The sequence below is a fragment of the Ooceraea biroi genome, chromosome 9 (genome assembly GCF_003672135.1).
Source record: "Ooceraea biroi isolate clonal line C1 chromosome 9, Obir_v5.4, whole genome shotgun sequence".
NCBI classification, from domain to species: domain Eukaryota; kingdom Metazoa; phylum Arthropoda; class Insecta; order Hymenoptera; family Formicidae; genus Ooceraea; species Ooceraea biroi.
The window spans coordinates 7023115-7043086 of NC_039514.1; the positions used below are offsets into that span (position 1 = coordinate 7023115).

General features: G+C 42.6%; 4 protein-coding genes across 4 annotated transcripts; 1 reads left to right on the forward strand and 3 right to left on the reverse strand.

Annotated features, from left to right (window-relative positions):
* Window positions 1-2308: 2308 nt before the first annotated feature.
* LOC105279063 lies at window positions 2309-5111 on the reverse strand. Its single transcript, XM_011338602.3, has 2 exons — window positions 4742-5111; window positions 2309-2681 (listed from the first exon to the last, which is right to left on the reverse strand). Exons 1-2 carry the CDS (start codon window positions 5109-5111, stop codon window positions 2353-2355), a joined length of 699 nt encoding a protein of 232 aa, XP_011336904.1. The 3' UTR covers window positions 2309-2352.
* Window positions 5112-6484: 1373 nt separating this feature from the next.
* LOC105279062 lies at window positions 6485-8393 on the reverse strand. Its single transcript, XM_011338601.3, has 3 exons — window positions 8087-8393; window positions 7585-7770; window positions 6485-7034 (listed from the first exon to the last, which is right to left on the reverse strand). Exons 1-3 carry the CDS (start codon window positions 8301-8303, stop codon window positions 6652-6654), a joined length of 786 nt encoding a protein of 261 aa, XP_011336903.2. The 5' UTR covers window positions 8304-8393; the 3' UTR covers window positions 6485-6651.
* Window positions 8394-9101: 708 nt separating this feature from the next.
* On the reverse strand, window positions 9102-13215 carry LOC105279079. The gene is made up of 2 exons (XM_020031521.2): window positions 13014-13215; window positions 9102-11866 (listed from the first exon to the last, which is right to left on the reverse strand). Exons 1-2 carry the CDS (start codon window positions 13213-13215, stop codon window positions 11562-11564), a joined length of 507 nt encoding a protein of 168 aa, XP_019887080.1. The 3' UTR covers window positions 9102-11561.
* A 4859-nt stretch (window positions 13216-18074) lies between these two features.
* On the forward strand, window positions 18075-19159 carry LOC113562653. Its single transcript, XM_026972635.1, has 2 exons — window positions 18075-18366; window positions 18966-19159. The coding sequence occupies exons 1-2, from the start codon at window positions 18075-18077 to the stop codon at window positions 19157-19159; spliced, it is 486 nt and encodes a 161-aa protein (XP_026828436.1).
* Window positions 19160-19972: the final 813 nt, after the last annotated feature.

Here is a 19972-nt window from a genome sequence, read left to right on the forward strand (position 1 = left end):
GCGATTGTCAAAAGATGTTGTTGTCATCATCGAAAGTATTGTCACAACTCGGAAACTATTTTTAGAAAGTGTACGAATTGATGTTAGGAGAATGTGTGGTACGAGTACGCGCATGTAGTGCATACACGATTTATGCGACGAGGTGTGAAACAGGAATGAAAGAAGAAAGGTGATATTACTGCCTCTGTTATCCGGTGCTGCTCGAGTGATTGCATAGACCTCGTTAATTCAAGAACGCACATCCGTTACTCAAAATATTCTATGGCGTGCATTGGAACTTTCGCATTTCTTTCCGCAGCGATCTCAAGCGAACACCGAATGTTGCAGATTTGTGCAGTGCGCCAAAAGGTTCATAAAAAGAGAATGCTGTAACTATAGTATTGCCAATATCATTGTGTACGTTGCGGTTTCTCTCAATGAGCTCATTTCAAGCAGATTGATTGTTGGTTCGATGGTATTAATTCCGAAATGATTTATTGCCATGATTGTTAAAAACTTCATAAAGGATTTCGTGATATCTACTTTCCTAATTGAAATAAGAAGTCTATATATGAAAAGACATTTGTTAGACTGTACTTTAGTGTTATAAATTTGATGTACATGTTAGATCTTTTTATAAATCTTACGACATTTATAAAGTAATTTAGATTTTGTGAAGTTTCCGACAAGATAAAAATAGAATTCTAGAATTATATATGATTATATATTAAATATTTTTTCGCGCAACTTATTATTAACGATTTATTATATGTATAATGAGAGTTAACAACAGTTTGATATTGATTCAATATACGGAATCACATCGGCAAAGGCAAAGAGAAAGGAAAGTTAAAAGCAACATATACTATGATAGTAAAATAATATAAAGAGAATTTGTTAATCTCTTTTACATTTATATATTTATATGAAATATACTAGAGAAATCGCAAAAAATAACAAAATTACTTTTAAAAATATATATCGATATAGAAATTTATTATAAAACATTCCAAACTAGTTTTATCCAACTAGTTTTATTACATTAACAAAATTATATATTTTTAGAAAGTTGGAAAAATATCATAAACACAACGAATTGCACATAACAAGCTTAAACCGTTTTCTGAAAGTGCATTCAAAAAACTCTATAATTGAACCTTGAAATTGAGCCAACCGAAAACTAAGTCTAAAACTAGTCATCGCTAATTTCGAAACCTAAATAATTTAATCTAATTTCCATCTGAAATTTTCTTGGAGACAACATTCTCTTATGAAACAGCCTGCATTTAATGTGAAACTCAACAAGGCGAGTTCCTTTTTTAGGAATTGGCGGCGTGTGCTGTCCTAATAAACGACAACGACGACGATGATGATCAGAAGAAGCGAAGAGGCTCAGCAAAGACGAGCCGATCAATGCCTGCGTTCCTCATCGTGTGTCCGCCACTCCTCAACGTCCTCTCAAACAGTCTATATATACCCGTATTTCCCGTCCCACTCCTCCCTTACTCGACTAATCACAACCGATGCCGTTATTCCAGCTCCCACCAGGGAAGGCCACGGCCGCAGCCTCGCTGGAGCAAGGTGGAGGTGGTGAGCCACGTGGAGGCAATGACACACTGACCTTGATACTGACGTAGACGCTGAGGGGGAAGCTGTGGGACCAATCGCAGCCGCGATCCGCTTTCCTACCTTGCCCGACCCAGTAACCCCATTTCCTTCCTCTTCCTAGTTCCCCACCTTGATCCGATCTTTCTCCGGCGTCTCCCACCCCCGCAGCACCATCATTCTACCTTCTCCCGTCCGTGAACCTCCATCTAGGTCATTAGCCTTCTCGTCTGACCGACTGAGGAACCCGCTTGTAGCTATACATATGTGCGCGTGCGTGTGTGGGTATGTACGTGCTGCTATGGACTATTTAAATAACTTAAAGTAATAAATAATTTAAAATAAAAAGGAATATATATATATATAATTTTCTCTCCTTAATATTTTTTTAATTATTTGCGCACTGCGAAGTTTCTATCGTAAATGTTCCAGAGATAGATTTGTCATTAATGCTCTGATAATAAACCTCGAATAATAAATCCGATCCTCGTTATTGTTACCAGGAATTATGTGTAAATAATTTACAGTTGTTGCATTATTCTGCACAACTTGCGAAGTTAATAGCTAACGTCAATATTTGATCTTAACAATGTTCACTTCACAATGACGCAACAACAGTCGCCAATCAGAGATAAACAGTTACCAATCAATGATGCAGGCAGCGTTTTTACAAAAAGACTGCATTTATTGTAATAAATACAAAACGAATACGCGCAAGCAGGCAATAAATAAATAAATGGATGAATGATGGCAAGGACATCGCGATTTTTACGGGATGTCGTGATACGGGTATTGTTCGCCGTTGTATTCCGGTTGCCAGCCTCTGTAAGGACTGACTTCTTGTTCTGACCTGTGCCAGTGGTCATGATGAATTTCGTGCGGTCTTACGACTCCATAAGAGACCCTTGGTGGCGGCGGTGGTGTAAGAACGGCCTTTAGGGCTACCGCCCCAGAAATCAACAGCGACATGAGACCGGCGCCCAAACCCTTCAGGCCCACCAGAGCGATCATGGAGATTACGATGGGCAGGATGATCAGTGCCTTCAGTTTCAACAGCAGCAGCAACGGTACGATCATCCTCTTCAATTTCGTGCGCGCTGTAACACGCACAAATAAAAAATTAAATAATTATAAATAAAGGTAACATAAATAAAAGGAAGTTTGGGAGGAACTTTTATTATCTTAATATTTTTAATAATTTTTATAACAAAGCGAATACTTTGTTACAAAGCTCTAACTCTGATCGAATTGAAATTAACAGAAAGTTGATCATCGATAGCTTAAAGAAATAAATAATTAGTACGAAGGGAATCAAGCTTGAATTCACGAATTGCGATGGGAATTTGGAATTCCGAGGCTCAAAGGGACTCGTTAGCCACGAGGCCGAAATACCTAATGCGGGAAAAATGTAGGGCGCGATTAACACGCAGAGGCGATCGCGGTAATCGCGCGGAGTGCCTCGATGATCGAGGAGCGATTTTCTAAAAGGCGATAACGGACGTCCATCATCCAGTCTACTTTCTTCGACACGCGACACTCTCGTTCAAGGTTCCTCTTAGACGTCTTCCCGCGGTAGCCGTCCCAGAAACCCGGAATCCTGCCGGAGACCTACCAAATGCTGGTGACCCACTTTATTTCGCTCCCACCTCCGACATTTGTTTTCGCAGATGCGGTACAAGTGGGACGCGCGTCACGTTACGGCTTTCTATGTACGAATCTCTTCGTTCCGGTCGCTTTCTTCTCCCCCTCTCGAGTAGGGCGGTGCCGGTCATCGATGACCGTCAGTAAGGCGTACGCGAATTTTTCCCGGCTTTTTTTGGGGATCGCACGACAAATATTTTATGCATTATAAATATGTAACTGAGAGAAAGAGAGAGAGAGAGAGAGAGGGGGGGGGCGGAAAGAATTTGAGAAAATTTATGGACACCAGAAGAAAAAGGAATTAACTGTGCTGCGGGAGACGCGGAGATGTGAATGGTCGCGACCTAATCCAAAAAAGAAAGATGAGGCAAGTTACACTTTCCAGCCAATGGATCCCAAGATTCTTGGACTACTTAAAGCCCATTGGTGAGACTTTAGAAAGGTAAGGCGCTATAAGTTTGCGCCCACTGAATGATGTATTCATACCGGCCGGAGCGTCTGGGAAGAACAAGAACTTTTATGTCGGATCCACGCTGGCAGAATTCTCTTAAAAATCTGATGTTACCACTAATAAGAGAGAAAATACTAACAAGATCGACAGATTTTATTTAAAAAATAAAGTATAGAAGTAATGATTGACTGATCACACGATAAGTCAATCAAGTCTAGAGAGATTACATCTATTTACCAAAAAAATAAATTGCATAGGTGTTCAAAGGAAGTAGCGTTTATGCTGCGTTATGTAGAATGTTATGTAGAAAAATATAATTTATGTGCTAAATATAAAATTAAAATATATTTCACTTTGTAAATCAATTTTTTAAAGATAGTAAATCTTTAAAATTATATCAAACGTTTAAATTAAGAGAGATAAGTAGATTTGGAAATTTTAGGATGTTCCTAAATTTATTCATGGAGATATGATAGTATTGAATAAAAAGTATAATTAAATATTATTTATTCAACATTCTATAATTAAGAATTATGTTATTAAGAAATAAATTTCTTTTTGTTATACTCTTAGTTTCTATTATAGAATTCTTAAATTTTTAACAACTTCTTACATTATTAAATAGATACTTATAAATGTCTGTGTCTTATGTATATAGACTAATATCTTTATAAAACGTATCAGCCGGAAAAACTGTCATTCTGCGGACCTGCTTTTTAACAAATTGTTTAAAAAATTGCAATCTAATAGTTGTATTAATATTAAATACTATAATTACGCCATCAAAATGTATGCTACATAACATTCTCGAAACAATTTCAGTAATCCAGAAAATTGTCTATTATTACTCACATTTTCCCCCAGAAATTATCCCAATTACAGTCTTGTCATACAAATTTACAAATTTACAAAAGAAATACTATTCCAATTGCTTCTAATCTACAAACTTGCCAACTTTCGCTCTGTCTCTACTCTGTCAAACCTAAAACTATGCTAATTCCAGAGTTCCGGTCTTTTTCCTCAAACCTTATAGAAATTTTCTCTTTCTCAATCGTCATCGTTTACCTTCAGACGTTCCCTGCGCCAGACTCCGCAGCTCAATGTCGATGTTCCTCTGGCCCAAAGCGCGTCCGAACAAACCGGCAGTCGAGGTGTCGTCCGGAAGATTAATTTCTATCTTTCGACTTCTCAGGAATTTCTCGATCCTGCTCACGAGCGGATCCGCGCTGTCCTCCGACAGTTCTCTATCCTCCACTTGGACTTTTTCCAAGGTAATCATATCACCGTAGATATCGATGGTGCCCTTTCCGTTGAGCTCGTCCATCGCTCTGGTCAATTTGCCTTCTAGGTATTCCAAGCTGTTTCCATCTTCCCGGCTCGGATTGGCCGTCACCAACGTCACCAGTGCTAGGACGATGATCGCTCTGGTCCTCATTGTGTTGAAGGTGCAATACTTGAAGCGCGACTTCGAAGCGACGAATTTGACTGTTTGCCCCCCGGGTCCATTTTTCTTTTATACGATTCGCGATCGATGGGTGGTGGGGCCGGGCTGAACCATTTGGCAAGCAACGTACAAGAGCTGAAACGTCAAGAATTTTAATTTCGCCGAGACTCTTTCGAAAGAGCGAGCGCGCGAGCATGCACTGCGCGGAGAATCGCGTGACGTAGAATGCGCGCCAGCAGGAGGTGAATTTTCCTTTTACTCGCGGTCACTTTCAGGCTTCGTATCTAGAAAATTTGAGCCTCGCAGACTGGATCGCGATTGATCCCGGCATTGAGCAATCTGTCAATTTTTGCTACGACAGATTCAGTGATTACATGCATATTCTTCAGATTTTTATTTGTCAAATATACATGTCGCACATTCTTCAGTTGAGCAGGAACCAATTTTATCTTGTTAGCATAAAGTAAAATGGGCACATAAATTTAATGAAAAAATTTTACAAAATTAGAAAGTGGAAGCTCTCTCTTCTTTACTTCTAGATTACTGTTGAACTTAAAAGGGTTAAAATTTCCATAGAGATTTAATCACACATAATGATTCTCGTTGCCTTTCCGATCGCGCCCCGCGTTCTTGCATAAATCCATTTTGCTTAATGTCTCGTTTGTCTACGCGCACCTGCGGCTAATCCGCATGCCTATGCATACAATCGCTTGCGAGTAGCGTAAGTCGTCGCAATTACCATCTCCTGCCTGCGGTTTACGATTGGCATACATCATCGCCGCGCTCGTCCACGGGCTTTCTGGTGAAAATTAGATTTCCGTGTCTCTCGGTGACACGGCATGGTATGTAAAACCCGTGTGTCCTGAATCATGTAGTCGGAAGCCGGAGCGAACAAGAGAAATGGAACGAACGCGCGACAAAGGTGACGGTCGGAGGCGAAAGAAAGACCGAAGGTGACGGAAGTGGGGGTGCAAATGACCGGCTTGTCATCGATATCATCGCCGATACAAATCGCGCATGAGCTCGATCGCGACTGCAGCTGTCCCTCGCCGTCAATATTCCACCATTTGGCGAAAACTGATCACGTACGAGTGATCACGCGCCTCGTCTACGCATGTGATCATCGCGTATCGATGAATTTCTCCAAATTAGAAGTCTGACCCTTTCTTGCGTGCCGCAAACGCGCTTTCTGCGCGTCCGATAAATCCTCTGCCAAAAAATTGTTGCGAATTGCCGCAATCACCGCAGCACGAGCGCAAGTGTCGCAAGAAACGAGAGGCCTCTTCAGTGGATAATTTATTAAATACAAACGATTCAGTACACTTAATACACACACGATTGGTCAATAATTTATAATAATTATAAGGCGATAAATTACATGCTCGGCGTACGCATATAAATACTAATCTAGCAGTCGCAGGTGGGTCCAATGGCCTCGGGGAGGTTTTTTGGCTCCGCGGGAGATATGGCTTAATCACGAGTCCTTTGATGTCCCTCGCGAAGTACGAAGGGTCCGGGAGAAAGGTCCATTTTAATCGGCGCGATTGTCGACCAGAGCGTGCGCGGAATACGCCAGATTGTGTGCGTCTATCTCGGCGTCAGCGAGGCTCCTGTATCCTTGATGCTGCACTCCTGTTACGCCAGGGGCCCAACCGGCGGCTGCGGTATTGTCGTACCAGAGATTCGGTGTAGGATTCTTGCCGAAGCTAGGTAGGAAACTGCCAGCCGCGTTGCTACCGCCGAAGAGCCTCTGGAACGCCATGACGCCGGCGACCAAGAGGGCGATCTTGCCGAAGAAGAGAGCCTTCAGCGCCAGCAGGCCCAGGCCGCCGAGCAAGATTGGCACCAGCGCGAAGATCTTGAGCCCCGCTGCAGCGATGAGCGGTAAGACCATCTTCTTGATCTTGGCACGTCCTAAGCAAAAGGAGGATTTTCTTGTAGCAAGGAAAGTTTGTTTAATTTTAGTGAGAACAAAGAAATTAATTTTTCTGACGTCGACGCGTGAAATTAATCTACGAAAAATATTGTATGATATTAAAGGCATGTGATAGCTAATCTGTGAGGTTGAATTTTCTAAATTAATAAAATAAGCTATTATTTTTGTGCATGCCTGAGAAATATACAAATTAAGACATTAAGCAGATTTGAGAAGAGAATAATTGATTCGAAGATGGTGTAATTAATAAATGTGACTCAATTCTAAACACAATCTAATAAACCTTTTTGGATACATTTGAGAAGGAAAGCGAATCTCATTCTTTCTTGAAGAACGAGTTTATCCGGAACAGGTCTCCGTACATATAGATATTACGAAGGTGAAAGGCATGCTGAGGCGCTTATTCGTTTATACTCATGACGTCGCGAATCCGTGACGTTAATCGTCTAGACGGAATCGAGGAGAGATGGACGATTGCGCAATTGAGATATTTCAGCTTTTTGCCGAGGCGAAGGGAGTAAGACTTACCTTCGACCATGGCGCGGGAGATGGATCCCTCAGGCATGCTGAGCTTCAAGCTATGGCTCTTCATGAAGGAGACAGCTGAATCGTACAGCATGCCCAGAAGCTTTATCGTTCTGTCAGAACTATCACGTGGCAATTTATTCATGATCTCCTGCTCGGATTTCTCTAAACTCTTGCCAGCGCGCTCCACTGTAACAAGTTTTTGCAATCACATGTTAATTACAAGTGCAATTGAACTGCTATTTTCTCTTTATAATATAAGCGAAACTTGCGGACGTAGATGTAAATTTTATATTGCACATGATACATATATGTACACAACATATTCGTCTTTCTGTTATAAATTCTATTATAAGTTTTATTATTGTAGTAAGCAACTGAATAATTTCTTTCAATTGTATCACAAATTTTTGAAATTTTATACCAATATTTTTATAATTTATAGTGTACTAATTATTGTACAACAAGAAATTTAATGTTGCTCAAAATGAACGTAACAACTTACTCGGCGTCTCTCTGACGAAAGTGACGCCATCGATGATCTCAAAATCGCTGGATCGAGCCGCCCTGTCGAGGGCACTGACGGTCTTCACGAAGACGCAGCTGAAGAGCTCATTGTCCTGATCGAGACAATTCAGATCCTGCGACAGCTGCGCGGGTCCAGCCGTGGGTCCAGCGGCGGCACACGCGGCAAGAAGTACCAATGCCAGCAACTTGTTCATCTTCCTCCTGGTCTTAGCCACTATAGGTCGAGTCAAGTAAAGCAAGCGAGTCGGGCTGAATCGTCGCACGGAACCGAGCACGAGAGCCAGCGGCCGGAGCGAGTTGGTGCCCGGAAAATTTTCGGAACAAAGTGTGACCTGGCCCTGTGTCGCTTCAATCTTTATAGGCGTGTGCACTGCGTGTAGGACCCACCTCAAGTATCCCCCACTCTGGCCGACGACGATGACGACGACGACGACGATGGTGTACGACAACGGCAAAAGACGAACGACGAAACGAGCGACTCATCGCTGCAGGTAGACGGAGGTGCTGGGACGACCACCTCCTCAGAAAACTTTCTTCGATAATTTTTTAAACAAACGCACGCGCATGGAGAGACGCGTCATCGCTCTGGGCGGACCCTATCCGGGAGTAGCTCTCCCTGGCGTCTCTGAGCGATCGCTTCCAGCCGCTGCACGGTAACCGCACAGTATTTGGGTCAGTAGGGGAGATAATGCTCGTCAAGGATCGGGGATTATTTCTACGAGGGGGAGAGGGTCCTGGGGTCGTTGTATCCGAGAGTAGATAGTATCTGCTTTAATCGGGCTTTAATCGGTTTGATCTTCGAAGCGAATATTCGCGAGTTTGATGCGGGTTTTAGCTTAAGATGTAACGTTTCTTCATGCCTCCGTTAAAATAAATATATAATTAATAATAATGATTTACTAGTGATTTTTGGCATTCCTTCTCTTGGAAGAGGGGGCAAACTCGTTGAAAAGAATAGTAACGATAAATGTTTGTACAATACAATACGGCACTTTCTAATTTTTCCTAACACATTCGTGTGCCGCAAACTGCTTGGAGAAGCGGCAACAACGATGATGACAGGTTTACATACATTTCGCGCCTTCGTTCTAGACGTCATTCGCGGCTGCTGCACGTGCTTCACGGTCTTCTTTTACGGGTAACGTGTGCGCGTGCATTTAGGCGACGCCTAATGCAAATGGTTTCCGACAGTCGTAATTTTCCTTCCGACTGACAATAAGAACAAACTCAATTTTGCACACTTAATTGTAAAACGCTTTTATTCCAATTAAAAGAGAATTTCTAATAAATTCGAGGCAATTTAAAGCATCAGCTTCTTCATGAATATTCTATAACGTACTGATTTGAATTTAGGTTTCTCCTTGGGACGATCGAGACACCATGGCCCAGCTTCTCTCGCGGAGTAGACCAATGCATTCCCATATAACCACGTGCACCAAGAGCTGCTTGCCTTGACCCAGAGACACGCTCATCGGTAATACGTGAAGATTACGTCTTCGACGGGTTTTCTGATATAACTGAAGCTAATAAAATGTTTTTCGTTTGTTTACTTTTCATATCCTTATTTATCTCAATTTATCTCAAAATCATTATATCAGCGTGACACTTAACACACTCTCGAAAAATGGAGAACAGTTGATTGTAATAATTGCAGTCTCTCCTTGATTTGGGCGACTTTGATTGAACACGATTCTATTAACAGCACTCGAAGAATAAGCGTGATTCCGGATTGAGAGAAATTGGTGTCATATGACGAAACAATAATCCATGGTAAAAGCGTCATTGATGCTGCCTTGCAGATGACGACCACTTTGGAAAGGTAGCAGATAACTTATTCGCGCGAGGTATTCCATTGTGCTCCACACGGATCTCTTTAAATATTTAACAGGTACCCGGGCGACTTCGTCATCTTCGTTTAACGGTATCCGTTCCTTGCGGAAGGAACGGAGACAGTTTTGCGATTAATTTTCTGGGTTATGAGTACCATGGGCGCCGGTTACTTCCTATTACAACGAACGTGGTAATCTTCCGATGAGATTCATACGGCGATCCTCACTCGTGACGAATCCATCGACGTCTTCAAAAAAATACGTTTCCCTTTCGGAGAACGCTCGTAATTTCTTCTACTAATTATAAGATTACAGAAAATGATTGTCATCATGGCTGATGCATTTGTTCAATTAATTTTAGTTATAGATTGATAGCCAGTAATTATAATTGCCAGTACGATATTAAAAATTATAAGTGAGGCAACGTCGAAGTGCTCGTGTTCGAAGCGTGCATGGAGACCCTTGAAGGGCGTTTCCGAGTGCATAGGATTTGGAGAATCGAGGGTCGACGTCCTATATTCGGGTCAGAGTTCCAGCCTTATCTTCATTTCTTCCCGTCTTATTCTTCACATGTATTACTGACGTCTTTCGTTTCTCGCTTTCTCTCGATCCTCTGTCGCACGATGTATTGTTCGCATTGATGTATTCCATCGTAATCGTCAAAAACCACCGACTCCGAAAGGACAAACAATATAATAACAATTTTGCAATGACAAAAAATATATATATATATCTACAGTAATTTTAATATTTTATTTTCTCGAAATTAATAATGTATTATTTGTATCTTGATTATGACGAATCATTGGATTGTAATTGCACAGCAATGTCAAATTTCTCCTTTTGCTGTTGAACAATTTAACTTTGACAGTCACTGGGAAAAAGTCACGTTGCTTAGAAACTGGTTCCTCCACGGAATCAAGAAACTTTCTCCCATTCTTACATCATACCAGTGAAATGAGCTTGGATGCATGCGGATGACTCATCTTAAAAAACGACGTGGACTGTGCTTGTTAATGTCGAGATGCAACAAACGAATTGCAAGGAAATAAACTGTGTGTATTTGTAACGCTGCACCGAGAGTGCATTCCCGTTTACAAGCTTCATCATCGTCTTCTTCTGAAACTTTCACAAATGTGTACTGTCGATTATATCGCAATTAGCACAGTTAACACGAGCGGTAGCACAATGTTCATCGTGAAATTCTCTTTCATCGGCGGTAATTCGGATAAGAGGAAGCTTTTACAGCACTTGGTAAACTTTGACAACGATTTATGTACGAAGGTATTGTGCTTCTTTTATATTTGTTGTATTTACAATATCCAATTTTTACGTAATCGTATACTTAGATGCTAAGATGAACAAATTAACTAAATTAGACAAAATAAATAAAAAATTTGATTAATGCTAAGAATAAATAATACAAAATAATAAATAATAAATTTTACTGTTAATTTTCATACAAGACTTAAATTTTATATAAAATAGCTATTAACCTGATTTTTACGTAATCTCTTTTTTTTCTGATTTAGGATTACTGATGCTCCAAATATTAATATTAAAGTGAGGACAATTTCAGAGGAACCGACAAGGAATTTCATAGTTTCTAATTTCTTCTTGCTTCTATCTACGTTCTGTAATGTAAAATCTGTAAGGCTCGAACTCCTGCGGGTCGGTCACGAAATCGAACTGTCCTACTGTGTCCTGCCGTCTGTGCTTATTCCCGTCGTAGTAGCCTTCCTTCTGGGCGACCTTTTTCAATCCGATTATGGCTGCCAGTATCAGACTCATCAAACTCAGGACGACGGCCTTTCCGCTCAGGATGGCCAGCGTCTTTAACGCGATCGGCAGAAGGATCGATTTGATCAGTACGAATCCAACGATCAACGGCAAGACATACTTGTTCAGCTTGAGCTTCTTCTTGCGCTCTGAAAACAATAAAATAATAATAATAATAATAATAATAATAATAAACCGAAATGCAAAGGTATTTGCGATGAATCCAGGCAGCTTGTTGATTTGTAGCTCCAAATAATCACTGTCTCGTCGAATTCAATAATATTAAATTCCGAGCGTGCTCATGCGTAAACCGTGTGTAAGTGCATTATACATATATCGTAAATTTATGACGTCACATATCTGACATTTTTCGTAACGTGTCATTAATTACGTTGACTTCCGGACATTATGCTCCACTACGGAGGAGTCTTGCTCGAAAAAGCAGGATGTTGGGCTTCATCGAGGTATGTATACTTCCCTTATTAAGCACGCTCGTCACGGGAATTAATAAGACGAACTAGAGTAGAAAGCACTTATGTTTCTGCCCGGCATCGTAAACCCAAAAACGTCATAACATAATGGACAACGCGCGCAATTATACGCTCCTTTAACGCCGTTTGGTTAGCATGTACTTTATAACCATCGTTCGTTTTTACAAACTATTTAATTATCAGACAATTAAGTATGAAGTACCGTACTATATTCGCCATCCCGTTACCTCTCTAACGTAGACGGCACGAAATTTGTCGTAAAAATATGTTATCAAAATATATGATACATAAATTCTACATTATCTCATCTCTAGTTCCATATCCAGTAATACATTTATTAAAAATAAATAAATTGTAATTATATTCCTGTATAATTCCTAATTTATATAATTTATTAATAATCATAAAAGTCGTCCACGGTATCTTGTTCTTGAAATATAATGCGTACATATATTTTGTTTGTTTATGTACATCAATTTAATATAATATATTTTTAAAAGTATTTAATATAAAATCTACGTTAAAGTTTTAAAGAAGCTAAAATATATTATTTTTAAAGTAGATAACAGAGAACTTAAAATACGCGCAAAATATTATAAAACTGAGAATAATATTAATAATTAATCTCATGATAACGTTACTTCCATCAAAATTATCTCCATTATTTCATCGAACTCAGATATAAACTTTCTAGAGAATAAAATCAATTCTAAACTTTCTACCGAACATCAAACAATCGGAAAAGAGATCAATCATCTTTTCCCACAGCATCCGGTCGCAAAAATACACATTGCTGTCAGTGTACCTTCTGTGCCGCGTAATTTCGAAGCTGGAAGAAACGCATCGACGACGTCCAGGAAACTCTCGCCGATCCAGTCAAGGGCGTCGCTGGCGCCGTCGGCGCTCCGCAGCATCCGCTCGCGGTCCAGCGTCTTCATCGATCGCGACGGTTCCTGCGCCAGCACAGCGAGTACAGGCAGAAAGAGCAGCACGTACGGCAGTAACATCCTTTTCTCATGAGTCCTTTTGCCTGTTTTAGCTTCTCCTGGTATTTCTCTCTCCTCCTTTTTACGGCACACACCAAGTCCAACTACCCTCCACGCACGATTTACACGTCCCACGAGTCTCCCCGTGGCCGCTTTTACATCCCGCGAGAACCTACGCGCACCGACAACACCCGTTGCCAATAATATTGTCAACTGACAATCGTGGCAGACCGTGCCATTAGTTTATATAGTGGGACCGTGAAAAGCCCAGAGGAGGAGACCGCTCATCTAACTTGGTACTGACGCGTGACGAAAGATCCAACGTCCAGTCCCGGTGCCTCTCCCCAGCCCCGGGTCTGCCGCGATCATTGGATCGGCCGTGTTCGGAGGGATCTTCCCCGGAATATTTCGGCCAGGGTAAGTGGATCGTACCCGCCGTCGGACCGTGAGAGTATGCGGCGACCATTATCAATCGGGTTCGTTTCACACTCGAGTAGCCGCGAGTAGAACACGAACGTTTCGCCTCGGCTCTCAGCCGAAGCGACCTACGACCCGCTTACCCGCTAAAAAGTAAACCAGAATTAATGTAAATTGAGTCGTTTCATTCCGAAAGCGAGTGTAATGCCGAATCGGTCGAGCTCCGATTTTAATGGAACGATCATCGACAGTCATTGCGCGGTGAAATCGCGGAGCCCGCGATTTTGCATACATTGCGCTACATTGCAGACGTACATTAGATATTATGCTATACTATTACGTGATGATAAAGTGGCATTTCTTAATGGCATTTCCTGATGGATATATTAAGAGATTAAATATTACTAACGTGTCACGTATTTTATGTAGAACAATTGTAGAAAAATTGTAGTGCCACGTATAATAATAATTAACGACAGAAAAAACTTTGTTTTAGGATCGATGTTTTAATTAATAAATGCAAAGTAGAATGAACACTGCAAAAGACCGCTTCTCTGGTCATAAGGCGGTGCATTTGTTATCAAAAAATGAAGTTGCATTGAGAGAAATTACTTTTCCGCACCAAAAACGAATTGTCGGTGAGTTTTGTCGAATCTCATTTGTGCTCGTTACATTTTTCATTCGAAAAGCAATTTATTTGGAGACTTTTATGCGTGCTTAACTTTGTGGTACAACTAGGTACCTTTTATTATTTTATACCGTTACGGGTACTTAAAAAAATTTTCTTTAGAAATGGACCTGCTACGTCGCTAATGACAGGCTCCTCCTTTGTGAGTGTCTTATTCATCAAAATTAGGACCGTAGCTAGCGGTAATAGCAGTAATATAGTTTCACATGAATAAATCTGGTAAATGATATTCATGATAATCATACAATTTACATTTACAGTAACCACGCGGTCATTTCTTAATACACTATAATGGAATCTTACATTGCTGCAGTGTAGAAATACTTGATAGCTGGAAAAAATGTAATAACTAATAATTAATTAAACTTTATCTCGAAAAATACATTTATGACAATTATAATCAATTATAGTTATAACGTATTGCGTAAGACAGAGAATATAATTTATTTCGATTCCGATATATGATCGATCGCAGAAGTTAGCTTATTATAAAATTCTATCGTAATAATAAAAAGAATAATATTATAATAACGAGTGGTAACAGTGATTTGACAGGCGTAGCAGAGTGCGCAGCAACGTGCTCGCCTTCTCCACTTTGCATCCGGTGTCTATTCACTGGTCATTGTCATTTCCAAGCTCTAAGCTCGCGGAGGAAGCGGCGAAATTATCCTACGCTTCCTTTCCGGAACTTCAAAGTAATACGTCCAGGTGGCACATGAATAAAACTGCCGTCTCGACATGTGGGTTGCTGGCTTCATACACGAGGGACTCGGCTAATGTGCCGGTAGGTAATTTGTCGTCGAAAAGCTGGGTTTCAGGAGCGACAACATTGATATATAGCTAATAACGAAGAGGGAACCGATCACGACATCCGGGCCGAAGCGATAGAGCCTCATAAACAGCCCTCATTAGCGACGCGCGAGAAACGTGTGCCCGTCAGAAACGTCAGTCCTCTCGGACGCGTCTCTCGATGCCGGCACGCACAATTAGTGCGTGCCGATTTTTCCTGCGATCGCAGATGTTATGTATGGCTCTATCGCGGGATAGAAATCGGCTCGGCGAGCCGACTCGAGCGAATATCCGAGAAATGATGAAAGTCGCGCGGAGAGAGTACCACGAGCGCGCGATAATGCCCGCTAAACGTCGGTTTCCTCGCGAGAAGACGCGGTGCCCGCGCGTGGTTTTCAGAGCAGATAACGTTCTACGGGGGTAAAGAGGATAATATCGCGCGGCGAACGCGAAATCGCTCGAGACATTTGACGAGTATGCTATTAATAATCACCTCGGATGGAGGATGGAGATGCTCCGCGGCTCCGTCGCCGCATCAATCTCGTCCGTTTCAAGCTGTCCCGCGTCCTGATCGCGCTTCGCAATTTCATCGCTTTTCACCGTTCTTCCTCGCTTTTTCTGCTCCGACGCGCATTGAGAAACATTATCCATTATCCCGAGCCTGCTGAAAAGCAAGACGGGAAATTTACTCTGCCGCGTGAATTTCAATCTTCGCGTTTCATCGCGAGCGATCTCGCGCGCGTAATTCTGCTGTTTACGGGACAAATTGCACGCTTGCGAATTGTTCTTTTCTTTTTGCAAAATTATTTTTCTTATGTGGAAACTATTTTATTTTTGCGTGTTCCAGATTGACGTTAAATAAAATGCGGAGAATCTACTGGACCGATTAGCTGATGCTTGATATCCTCGTTGATGTCTCAAACGTTGCGACTTGTCAGTTCTCGACATCAGTAACATCTTGGAAAACCGCGAATGGAAAGTGACTGAATGAGCAACGCGCACATAAATATTTTCGAACCCATATACCTAGATACGCAAATGAGTGCATTAAACGCAGCAGGACGAGAGTATCCTCGAGCTGCAAGGATCATTTGAAGCTGTTGCGGCTTATTAACGGCTCGCGTGCCTGCTGGGCGTGACTGTGAAAAATGGATTCCGCCAGAATCATCAGGCGAGCGTCATTTGCGATTTTTGCATATTGCACATGTGGATTTCTAATTTCTTATCCTGCGGGTAATCAAGATACGTGTTTATATCGCCGACTGTTACGGCAACGTGCAACATTCTGCCGCGCATTTGAGCGGAACCACGTGCTTCGGGTATGTCCAGATGATCCAGATAAATATGTAGCAGAATGTAGGATATGGTGCAGTTCGCGATGCTCTCTCATGGATGCAAACTCGTTGATGAAAATGATAATCGGTGCATCAGTATGATCCTCTACGACGGAATTGAAAAGCGAATCGCGCTGAGTGAAACGGAATAACGCGAATCTGTTGGTATTACTCCAGCCAGAGAAAAAAGATTTATTCAAAATTATCAAGGATGTGTGAATAATAATTATTATTTTAACATGCAGAGACCTTATTCAAAGGTAACATTAATAATAATATCTAAATAATTTAATTTAATTAAAATTGTAAGTTAGAATTGATTGTAATATTTTACGCAATTTTTCAGCAAATTTCGGTAAAATTTTGGCCAGACGAAAAGGGCTAATGATTTCTAAGACGCTCGGAATAATCCTGCAGGGTAACATAACTAATTGCACAAGAAGATTATCGGTTACATATAAATCCCCGGCGATCGGCGATAAGCGGGGGAATAATCAGGAGCACACGCTTGAACACGTGTTATTGCACATTATTGCAAATTGAAAAGTTGGCTGCAATAGTGTGCGAATCGCTTTCTCTCGAGAGCAGATAAAAACGATCGTCGCCGGAGATCCGATCACGCACGATCGGGTACAGGAGACGCGAGACCATTTCCAATCCACGCACACACACTCTCGGATCATTCATCGAGTTCTCGTCGGCCCGGATGCTTGTCCGGCGTAACAGAGAAAAATCGCATCCGTCGCAAAACGACGGCGACGTCCCACAAGATTATTTCCGCCCTTATAACGCGCTCGCTCGCGCCGAGGCGCTTCACTCCCTTTCTCTTGCGCGGCGGAAACACCCGCGGGAGCAACCTCAAGAGGAACGACGCGAGCGACGACGACGTCGGTGACGGGTCCCCGTGTGCCGTCATTTACCGTTCCGCGATATAACTTGACACATATATCGGTACTGACAATTTGGATCGTAGTGTTTACCGCGTAAGCGTATACCGTCGCTGCCTTCGGCCGGTCGGAGCTCATTTTTCACGGACTGCCGATTTTCCCGGCAACTGAAGCGTGCTATCCGACGTGGTATCCGCGTGGCCGTCCGTCCGTTCGTTCGTCCGTCCATCCGCTCGTCTGCTCGGGTTTGTCGTCGCGGAATCAACGGCGGATCGGTTAGTCCGCGGTTGTTCGTTGCACCGTCCATTGCAACGCTTGCTGTCCACGCTTGCACGCCCGCTTGCAGTCGCGTGGACGCCCTGCGGCCATCGCTCGTTGTCATTGAGCCAACGACAACCTGGTATCTTGCGTAAATCAATCAGCCGCGAGCCACTGATAAAACGTCGGCTGGACGAGCGGAGAGAAGACGAACGCGCGCAGCCGGCAGAAGGGGATGACAGCGGAAGTGGCGTGACAGTCATCGTCGTCTTCAGGGATCGCAAGAGGTGAAACTTGTACTCGGATGTCACCGTGATCCTCAGGTGAACCCACCCCGTGCTCATCATTTGGACCACCGTGGACCGCTGAAGGATGCCTTGGCGATGAGATAGGAGGAAGCACCCTTCCCCCCACCCCCTCACGAGATTCGCGCGGAGCGAAGCGCCCGGAGCGGATTCCGTCAGTGAATTTCCGGCGTGAGCCCGTTCTTCATGAACGCGAGGAAAGATGCTGTCGGGAATTAGCTTGGCTATCGCGATACTGCTCGCCCTGAATTGCGCGTGTCGCGCGATGGACCATCCATCCATGGCGGCCACGGCCACCCAGGAGAAGGAGTGGGCCCTCACTTCCGGCAGGAGAGTGCACAGGCACGCGTACGAGAACGTCACGTCCGACGTCGTGAGCGTCATGACCGACGTCGCCAGGGACGCGGATGAGGGCGAGCTGACGTTCGACAGCCACGAAGACGACGTCGAGGACGCCGATGGCGCGCAGTCGAAAATCGGCGTGGAGGAACGAGGTAATCAAAAGCCGTAGCAATCGCGCGATCCGCAATCGTAGCGGTATAATGATGGTAATAACGTCGTCGTATAACGTTTAATGGCAGAGGCGTTCTTCCGCCGGTCTGCAACGTCATAAACACACCGGCACGAGAAAAAAATGCACCGGCGAGCATCAGGTTGTCGGATTGTCGCCTGGTGAAGCATGATGAAGGGTACCGTTGTCTAACGGCTTCCTCGGCGTCGCGATGCTTCTTATTGTCGAAATCTATGCACTCATTGCTTGTACTTTTAAATACCGGAAATCCGTGATCATCAATGGGGCCCCCTCCGACGCCATTTTATGCGATGCGTGCCAATTTCTTCGTCCGTGCATAGCACACGCTGTAACCGTTGCGAGGAGTCTCTTCGGTGATCATGAATCAATAATATCCTCCTCGATTATGTAAACTCGTGAAAAAAAATCCCTTCACATTTAATTAACTAATATTAATTTTTTCATACGAATTAATATTAAACGGTCTGCCATAATAATCCGAGGATTTCGCAGTTTCGTGAATTTAGCTCGACGAGGATGCGCGAAGGGCGGTTTTCACTTGAATCCATTGGGATTTTGCAGATCGGCCCCTGCACAGGAAACGAAGGACAGGAAAGGACAAAACGATGATGGCGATGCTGCTGGCGTACAAGCTTAAAATGATCGCTCTGATACCGATGATGCTCGGAGGTCTGATCCTTCTGAAGGGAACGACGCTGCTCGCAGGATTCTTCTTCGCCCTGTTCGCCGCCGTGCTCGGGCTGAAGATACACTGACGCACTGACTCCAGTGGGATCGTTGGAGGGGAAAATCGCATGGAGAGAACACGCAAAGAAGTGAGAATGACATATGACTTTATTTCGTAATAATTTACACAATCAGGTTAAAGAAAGAAGCTCACGTGTAAGTAACAGTAATCGTTATCGTCGAGAAAGTATCGAGCGCCTGTGCGTGCACAAAGTAACACCTTATGCCGAATTTATAATCGCTTCTCGGGTATCAAACGTACGCTGTTAAATCGTATACATCGTCTCGCGGCGCCGAGCGTCTTTATTATTATTCCATGTAACAATCAATCCAATCAAATTATCTGTCGGCATCTATGAAAATAGCATAAGTGAGATACGCGAAGAATTGATGCGCGCCTGAAGATTGCAAACTGCGAGAGCGCTCTCTGAGAGAAAATGTAACATATATATATATATATATATAAATATAAATTATTATTATTATTATTATTATTATATAATAAATATTGTGTCAGACGGAGTTAGTACTTGTTACTCACTACGTTCTAACACTCGAACGTTTTAGTTGTCACGCTTATCCTACTGAACACACGATTTTAGTAATACATATGTATGTCAGCTGTTGTTATTCGTGTAAATGATCCAGAGCAAGTTACCTGTCGCAACACGAGCGACACGTTCCAAAAGCTACGGGCTACCTCATAATACGTCTACGCAATAAATACGCGTCGCCGTCCAGGTATAAATTATGTTATAAATATATAAATTATAATAACACTTGTAATATGAAAATTATAAGTGCATAAATATCTCTCCCGCGTGCTGAGAAACGACTGCAAA

What these genes read in the sequence shown, in the direction of transcription:
- LOC105279063 (XM_011338602.3), bottom strand. Translation starts at nt 5,111, where the DNA reads ATGAGGACCAGAGCGATCATCGTCCTAGCACTGGTGACGTTGGTGACG. An exon ending in GGCGCAGGGAACGTCTGAAG is followed by an intron (nt 2,682 to 4,741) that starts GTAAACGATGAC and finishes TGCGTGTTACAG; the next exon opens with CGCGCACGAAATTGAAGAGG.
- LOC105279062 (XM_011338601.3), bottom strand. Translation starts at nt 8,303, where the DNA reads ATGAACAAGTTGCTGGCATTGGTACTTCTTGCCGCGTGTGCCGCCGCT. An exon ending in TTTCGTCAGAGAGACGCCGA is followed by an intron (nt 7,771 to 8,086) that starts GTAAGTTGTTAC and finishes AACTTGTTACAG; the next exon opens with TGGAGCGCGCTGGCAAGAGT. An exon ending in CTCCCGCGCCATGGTCGAAG is followed by an intron (nt 7,035 to 7,584) that starts GTAAGTCTTACT and finishes CCTTTTGCTTAG; the next exon opens with GACGTGCCAAGATCAAGAAG.
- LOC105279079 (XM_020031521.2), bottom strand. Translation starts at nt 13,215, where the DNA reads ATGTTACTGCCGTACGTGCTGCTCTTTCTGCCTGTACTCGCTGTGCTG. An exon ending in GAAATTACGCGGCACAGAAG is followed by an intron (nt 11,867 to 13,013) that starts GTACACTGACAG and finishes TATTGTTTTCAG; the next exon opens with AGCGCAAGAAGAAGCTCAAG.
- LOC113562653 (XM_026972635.1), top strand. Translation starts at nt 18,075, where the DNA reads ATGCTGTCGGGAATTAGCTTGGCTATCGCGATACTGCTCGCCCTGAAT. An exon ending in AATCGGCGTGGAGGAACGAG is followed by an intron (nt 18,367 to 18,965) that starts GTAATCAAAAGC and finishes GGGATTTTGCAG; the next exon opens with ATCGGCCCCTGCACAGGAAA.